Source organism: Sphaeroforma arctica, assembly GCF_001186125.1.
Source record: "Sphaeroforma arctica JP610 unplaced genomic scaffold supercont1.108, whole genome shotgun sequence".
Lineage (NCBI taxonomy): Eukaryota > Ichthyosporea > Ichthyophonida > Sphaeroforma > Sphaeroforma arctica.
Genome location: NW_014040450.1, coordinates 48,933 through 57,465, shown reverse-complemented (window position 1 = coordinate 57,465; position 8,533 = coordinate 48,933). Strand labels below are relative to the sequence as shown.

Sequence of the window (8,533 nt, the reverse complement as noted above, 5' to 3'; positions counted from 1 at the left end):
TATATGTATATATATATATAATATATAAAAACGTTTTCATTTTCGTCTCAGTTCACCGAATTGGCCTTTGAAGTCAGTGAGATCTACAATCGGGAAGTGCTTGCTCTAGATCTACCTACCGTCAATGCGTTGTACTCGAAGGATCCCGCTAAAGCCATTCTGGGATCGCCTTTGCTCCAGAGGATTGGAGGTTCTGGAAGGTATGTGGTGCAAACCAAAAGCTATTGTTTCTGTACATCACCTGGTATATATGTTAGTCATGGGTTTGCCATTTGAACTATGTAACTGTTTGTCACGTCTGACATTTGAATGTTATAACAGAGATATTTAGGTACGATGAGTACGGTATATGAGTATGATATTTGAGTATGAAGTTTAGGTATCATATTTGAATGATACGATATTTGAGTTGATATTTGGGTATGATAATTACGATGTTTAGGTATAATATTTGAGTATGATATGACATAAAAGAGTATTATTTTTTAGTATGATATTTCAGATTACTAAGTTTAGCTATGATAATTGAGTATATTCGAGTATGTAGGGTATTTGAATATGATATTCGAGTTTGATATACAAGTACGAAATTTAGGTATGATATTCAAGTATGCTAGGATTTTTTTTAGTATGACATTTGAGTATGACGTTTAAGTACGAAATTTAGGTATGATATTTGAGTACAATATGATATTTGAGTATAATATGATATTTAAGTAAGCTAACTGAGTATGATATACGGCATAATAATTGAGTATGGTATTTGAGTAGGCTAACTAAGTATGATATTTGAGTAAACTAATTGAGAATGACATATGGTACGATTTTTGCGTATAATACGATATTTGACTCTGTTATTTGAGTATGATATATGGTATGATATTTGAGTATAATATGATATTTGACTATGTTATTTGAGTATGATATATGGATATTTGACTCTGTTGTTTGAGTATGATATATGGTGTGATGTTTGAGTACAATATGAAATTTAAGTAAGCTAGTTGAGTATGATATAAGGTATGATATTTGAGTACGCTAGTTGAGTATGATATATCATATATAGTATGATATCTGACTCCCGTGCACTCTACCCTTACTCATTGGCCTGTCCTTCCCTAACTCCCGAATTCCTATAGAGGTCATAGTGCCTACGAATCGTCTGCGGAGATGTTAAACCAAGTGCGCCCCAACAGCGGCGCTGCTCGACTGCGCAAGAAACCATCGCATGAATCCACCACAGGGTATGTGACTCCCATCGTCTTCAAACCCCTAAACCTTAACTTCAAATCTTGAACTCCCGATCGCCTTCTATTAATAGTACCACCCACAGCAATAGGCCTCACAACCACACATACCTTGCACACTTTTGTGTGATGTAGCTTATCCTGTTCCTAGACAGACGGCTCTGTGCCTGCGTGTGTGCGTGAGAACACAGTTTGTGCTCATAACAAAGTAAGAACGCACACATCGGGTCTGTCAATAAGGAGATTCCAGATATCACAGACCGAGCGATAGATAGGGAGTTAGATAGATGAGAGAGGTTTATATTCATTGCGATAGTGTGGTTTAAAAAGTATTCAAATGTCATAGATAGATGGGAAAAGATGCTCTGCAGATAGAAATGCTTACCGCCGATGGTGACTATAGAACCTTGGGTTCACTCGCACACACGCCCATATATATCTGACATTATATATAAATGTATCTGACATATGTGACATTCTCTATTGTATGACGGTCATATATATCTGACATTATATATAAATATATCTGACATGTCTGACATTTGCTATTGTATGGCTGTCTTATCTCTAACGTGCCCTAGTGTCTGAGTGCCTTATATCTTAAGTATCTGACATAGCATCCCCATTATATGTGTATCGTATATCTGACATGTCTGACATATCTGACATTCCTTATCATCTGACCGTCTTATATCTGACATTCTCTATTGCCATGACACCACACACACATGCGCAGGGACGATCATCTGTATAACTCCAGTTGTTACGTCAACATCGACGTGCACGATGACATCACGCGTCAGCACGGCCAATCAGATGACGCCAACGGAGCAGTGGTGAACCACAGCGTATGCGACACGCTGTCGTGGTCTTCGGAATCGTTTGATTCTGACTCGCCCCTCTACGCCCATGCGCACGCATACGCCTACGCACACACACACGCACACGCACACGCACACGCACACGAACACGAACACGCATCTGCACACACACGCACACCCTCCCCCTTACGCATACGTGGACGTACACACGCCGAGAGCGCGCACAGTGCCATGTCTGAGCCGGTTTTAAGTCGATCTGTCTGTCTGTCTGAGTATACGCAAGTGCCTGGGATGAACACAGACAGTGTGAATAGCGCCGTGTCTGAGCCGACCTAAAGTCGACCTGTCAGTCTGTCTGAGTATACGCAAGTGCCTGGGCTAGGGTCGTCCCGGTCGTCACTACGAAGCATCGGCAGGGCAGCCAGACACGACAACTGTGCTGGTAGCAAGTTGAAGTAAGTGTGTGGTGGATAATGTATTCTGTGTGTTGTGTGGGCTGTGTAGTGTTATGATGTGTGGGCTGTGTAGTGGTATGATGTGTGGGTTATGTTGATATATGCTGTGTGGCTTATGTAGTGGTAAGCTGTGTGGCTAATGTAGTGGTATGATGTGTAGGTTATGTTAATATATGCTGTGGGGGTGATGTTGTGGCACCCTGGGTGGTTTGCGTTTAAATGCATACTAGATATCTGTGTGGCCGTTGTAAAAAAAAATTGCGTAGTTTGTTATGCATAGTAAACGTGGGTGTGGCTTTACTTTCAACTGTGATGACATATTTCATAGACAATTGTACGCTCATATTGTAGTTCACTTTAATGGTGCTTTCTGATTGGTGCGCGGGATATGGGCCTTCTAAACACCAGTACAGGGCTGACCGAGAGGATACGTACTATACCAAACACGTCTACAATACATGCTCACTCCTGCCCTCACACACTCTAATACATACACGTATACACACACCGTACAGATCGACTCAGATATACTCTCAGATCGGCAGTTCACCTAGTTCGCCGTACGGCAGCAGAGTGTACAGCGCGCGAGACAGTGACGCGTTGCCTAGCAACGACGATGAACCTATTGTGTTTATAGACACACACCTGCCCTCCCACGCACACACAGGCACACGCTCAGCTGACAATGCATCTCCACAGACACGCACACCCGCACCCGTCCATGTGCCTAATTGAGTGGCCAGGTTAATTGGCGGCGCGCAGGACAGACCCGTGTCACAGGCAGACCACACGCACATCTCCGGCAGTCTGAGCGATAGTATGGGTAGTCGTATGGACGGTAGCGGTACAAGTGTTCTGGGGTGCAGCAATGCAGTATTTTAAGGCGTAGAAAAGCAATGGTTGGGGTGGGGGGGGGGATGGGGCCCGGGGGGAGGGTAGTCTGGCCAATACCGTCAGTGACAGTATGGGCAAAGTCAGTAGGGGTGACTTAAGCTTCGGCCTGTTTTATTACGACAGTGTCAGCGAGAGGAAAGACATTGCAGCTGGCTTCAGCTGTACCATATGCCCCACACGGCACTTGACGCGTGTGTGGGTGTATGTAGTGTAGTGGTTATGTGAACGGCATGCGTGGGTGAAATGCAGTAGTTCTGCGAGATTTGCTTATGCCGAGGAGAGTCTGCGACACACAGGGTACACGAACATGCATGATATGAGTTATATTGACGCCTTAAGCACAAAACAAGCAAACAATTGAATTAAACTCGTAGATAGACTGTGTGTGACTGTGTGTGATGAACCAAGCAAACAATTGAATTAAATTCGCAGAGATTGTGCGGCACTCGTTTGTGCCATGCAGAGAGGCTTTGTTGGGGGATATTTACAGACCTATGCAAATGCATGGTAATTTTTTATTAATAATATTATACATTGTCGATTGGTACTGATCAAATATGTTGTCGATTGATGCGACCTATACAAATCATCCGGTGCTGTCGATTGGAAATGTTGCTTTTATATACTTTTTTTCGCATTAAACTTCTGCGAAACCATGCTGTTGCCAGCACAACAAACTCAAATCCCTCATGATAATCATTGCTGGTAACTCTGCCGCACAAAGAACTACATACAAGGGTCAAACACTCCTTGTATACACATTATTTATATACACTATCACCTTACATAGGTGCTATTCATATACGCTAACTCCTTATATAGGTACGATTCATATACGCCAACTCCTTATATAGGTACTCTTATCTCCTTGTATAGCTAATCCTCATATACGCTAACTCTCAGAATTTCCAACGTTACTATTTGTCGTCTGCACACTCAATTCGAATAGGTGTTTCAGATCGACCTCCACTTCAGTGGCATAGACCATATTGGGATCGCCCCACAAATCCAGCGACTTCCGCACCACAGATTTGCGCAGTTTACGCTCAGCAACTTCGAGTTCCTGCGTCGACGCATCATCACGATTGACAAGGCACACCGTGAGTGGCTTGGTGTGATCCCACCCCATCCCGTCACTCAATAGCAACACAATGGAATCGCCAGCACGGTAGCTATGACCGGAAAAGTAAACATGAATGGTTTGCCTATCCGCGTGACCCTCCACGAGGGTTGGTGGTCTATTATTAGACATGCCACAAGCACAGCGAAACAGTAACCAAAAAAACCGAGTCTCTGTCGCACCCTCTCCATGTGTCAGCCGCCATCTAATCCTTTTGGGTTTAGGGTTTCGTATGCTAGACGCCATCCAATCTATCGCGGCCTCGTCCCTTTTGTCCATCCAGTGGCCAGTTGGGTACTGTACGCTGAGCACGTTCTCATACAGGCCTTCGTTCCGATGGTCTCTCTGCATTGCACACAGTCGTTCTCCCACTTTAACATTTGCCGTGTTGCGGTGGTACGCGTTGTCAGACTGTCCGCAATAGTTCGCAAAGGGCGTGTTGCACAGGTTAGTAAAGTTGGCATCGTTAGGGTGACCAGCCATAGCCGCTCCTGCTGCCAGACGATCAGCCATCAAAGGAACCATTTGAAACGCACCATCCCCACCAGCCGAATAACCGAACAGATACACACGGTTACTATCCACGTTTTCATTAACAATCATATTACAAATAATGGCATCAAAAAGGGGACGCACTTCTCGTCGAAACCACATGTTCCAGGAGTTCGTAGGGGCACGAGGAACTAAATAAATGCCATCGACTATATTGGAGTACAGATGCTTGTGGTTGACAAACTGTCTCTGATTAGCGTACTCTGGGCAATTGCCCCCTCCATGCATTCCGATAAATAATGGTGGATTGCGGGAACTACCTCGCTTTACATATGTAAACGGCATATTATAGTAGGTATTCTCATCTGCATTGAACCAACGCACATTCCATACTTTCGCCCTACGAAATACCACCGACGTACACGCATTGCTTGAAGCGTTAACAAGATCTTCATTACGTTTACAAAGACGCATTTGAGTGGCACCGTGCTTGTGTTTTATTCTGTATTGGGGCCAAGCAATTTGCTTCACATATGTCTGCACATCATCTAGACCATTCAGTATATCCTCGTGATCACTCAGTAAATCCTCGTGACCGTTCAGGCTATCCTCTCGATCTTTTAGTACATCGTCTTGTAACTTCCGTATATCGTCTTCATGCTTCGGTGCATCCTCGGTTTCATCCATTAATTCAACCTTTTGCAAGTGACTATTCATCGTTTTTTCGGTTTTATTATTATTGTCCTATATACGTTGAGTGCTTATATACTATCAATTTCCTTCCGCCAAATAGAACCCGAGAGAGAAACTGAATGAGCCTGGAAATCGATCACTCACCCTTTATATATTTTAGCTTGAAGTAACACCATGTATTACTGTTCATATGTACAACCATATCTCAACATGTAAAACTCTAGTCGTACATATGTACATTGGTCATAGATATATCACTGAGTCCTACTTATACACAAGTTAACTAAATACTTACAGACCTACATAGGCTACAGTGCAACTCCGACTACTCGAGTTAATTCATATTTGCTGTGGTGTACTCAACTAGTAAGCCAATGATAAAACAGAAAAAGTATGTAGACACCAATGAGATTAGCTGACCAATATGAGTCATGCTGATCAAAAATCACAGCTGATAACTGATTCATTACGTTTTACGATTTGACGTATTATATAAAATCAATACTTCATATTTACGTTTATAGTCGTCATTTATAACGGTTTGGTCCTGTATGTTTATTTAGGTGTCATGTTCAGGTGCTGAGGTGCAGTAAATTACATATTTTATACAATATAGTCCACTTGATATTATAAATAGGTTAAGTTCATTCTCCAACATGTATACGTTTTTAAAAATATCGTATCGAATGAGGTTTGGGGCTGTCATGAGCTAACTGCCGAGTCCTGACTCCCTGAGCCATTCTTTCGTTCTCACTGACTTTCAATGTGGTAAATTTATCATTAATATTTTAAAAATATAACTTTTTACTTAAATAAACAAACATTGTATTCTTAGATCGACTCAAAACACAATGTAACGGTGAACCTAGTTTTATTTAATCGATTGTTGAATAAACGTCTACCTTAGCAGAATGAACTTCTTGAATAAACTAAACTACATAATTATACTATCTCCGAAGGATTTCCTTGAGAATACTGCCGCCAATCAAATCGTGTATCTTCTTAATTTCGAGCCTACAAGTCCATTCAACATATATCGTCATCTACCAACCTCCAGCTCATATTGCCCCGCACTTCGGTTCGCAAAGCACCAATCATACATCAACCTACTCTTCTTCCGAGCCTGCGCGGCCGTTCGCCAACAAACTGCACGATACAACTTAGAACTTTTTAAACTTCTTAGTTTTCACACTTGTAAGTTATCGTCCACACTTAGAAGTTCTTGCACTCTTATTAACGTACTTGCTGTAAGATTTGGTCTATTAAGGCGATACTAATGCCTTAGAATTCATATGCCACACATCTCTTATGGCATATGCCTGATACGAGTACTAGCGATACCATAACGTCATTGCAGAACTCACTACCGTTATCAGTGCACATAATACCCGGCCACCCGTGGTCAACAAAGACTTGGCAACATAATTCTGCCACGGTCTGCGTATTCTTATCCTTTAATGAATAGAGCAAGTTAAACCGTGACGCCACATCAAAGAAGTGGCATACGTAACGGTCGCCTGTGTGCTCGGACATGGGCAGGTCAACCAGATCAATGATGACCCTGCGCCATGGAACATCTTCAGTCACACTCTTAAGCGGTGCGAAACCATAGCGCTTGATCTAATTAAGATCACAGTCTGTGCATGACTGATATACTCTGTCAACTAAAGTTACCAGCTTAGGGTTCGCGATCCCATGTCGCTTAGCATCTTTAAGTGCTTCTACTACGTTCTGGTGCTTCAGTTTATGATTTTGCTTCAGCCAAGCAAGAATGTTTTTATCATTCTGCTCCTCCAGAATAAAGATAGAGTGTTGAGAATCCACTTGCGTGGTCTCTAAGTCTGTAGTGTTTTCAGACTCCTGTCCTTCTTTTGTATGAGCGTCATAATCGCGCTCATGTGCGTTAGATACACCTGACTTATTAAATAGTCGCATTATATGTGTATACGCTTCAGGATTGTCTTTCATTAATCCCTTTAAAAATAGGGTATGAAAGACCTCGGGCTTAGACTCTATGTTATTAAACAGAGTCCTAGCTAGAGACTGACGCTTCTTAACAGTGTCATTAGTAGATTGTATTTCTTGTGTACAGACTTCAAATGCTGTGTTGCCTTTGAACTGCTTAACGTTCAATTGGGTAGAGAGTGGAATCTTTGATTCTTTGACCTTGTTAAGGAAAGTCTCAGAAGGGGTCCATTTGGTTGTTCCAATGAGACCTATACGACATATTATAGTATGTCTCCAGGGCGTCTTCTGGACGGCTCGGGTACCCTGATATAGGAAAGTATCTACTTCCCTATCTAAATATATTGGCTCGCATTGTATATAATTTAATAGCTGGGCAATTAACTGCCATGGTGGATTAGCCCACGCATTATGTTGAGAGAGGTCTATTTGAAAGTCGTCTCCCATAGGATGATTTAAAGGTCCTGTAATTCGATAGTTGTGCATTATGATGTGCAGCAAACATATCTATGGTATGTGGCCCATATATCTTTTGAGCCAGTTCAAACCACCTGGGATTACATTTCCAGTCAGTGGCTAGTAACTCACGTACGGATTTATTAAAGTCCGGTACGAAGCGTGATAACATATCCGGTAAATGGTTATGTATTCCTGGCAGACGTTTTATATCAAAATGAAACTTTGATATTGTATCATGCCAGCGACTCAGTAATTGTGAGCCGGGTTTCATCTCTTTCATATATTGAAGAGATTTCTGATCACACATCAGCGTAAATGCTGTTCCGTATAAGTAATCTCGGAAGTGTGTTAGAGCTGCCACTATGGCTAATAGCTCTTGTTTAACAG

General features: G+C 42.2%; 2 protein-coding genes across 2 annotated transcripts; one reads left to right on the top strand and one right to left on the bottom strand.

Moving 5' to 3' along the window:
* Positions 1 to 1,142: 1,142 nt before the first annotated feature.
* On the top strand, positions 1,143 to 2,416 carry SARC_02423 (hypothetical protein). Its single transcript, XM_014303816.1, has 2 exons — positions 1,143 to 1,244; positions 1,984 to 2,416. The coding sequence occupies exons 1-2, from the start codon at positions 1,171 to 1,173 to the stop codon at positions 2,402 to 2,404; spliced, it is 495 nt and encodes a 164-aa protein (XP_014159291.1). The 5' UTR covers positions 1,143 to 1,170; the 3' UTR covers positions 2,405 to 2,416.
* A 1,477-nt stretch (positions 2,417 to 3,893) lies between these two features.
* SARC_02422 (hypothetical protein) lies at positions 3,894 to 5,951 on the bottom strand. Its single transcript, XM_014303815.1, has one exon. The coding sequence runs from the start codon at positions 5,744 to 5,746 to the stop codon at positions 4,310 to 4,312; it is 1,437 nt and encodes a 478-aa protein (XP_014159290.1). The 5' UTR covers positions 5,747 to 5,951; the 3' UTR covers positions 3,894 to 4,309.
* Positions 5,952 to 8,533: the final 2,582 nt, after the last annotated feature.

Excerpts from the sequence above, each read along its gene's own strand:
- SARC_02423 (XM_014303816.1), top strand. The coding sequence starts at position 1,171 with ATGTTAAACCAAGTGCGCCCCAACAGCGGCGCTGCTCGACTGCGCAAG. Across the intron at positions 1,245-1,983 it reads TCGCATGAATCCACCACAGG|GGACGATCATCTGTATAACT; the intron begins GTATGTGACTCC and ends ACACATGCGCAG.
- SARC_02422 (XM_014303815.1), bottom strand. The coding sequence starts at position 5,746 with ATGAATAGTCACTTGCAAAAGGTTGAATTAATGGATGAAACCGAGGAT.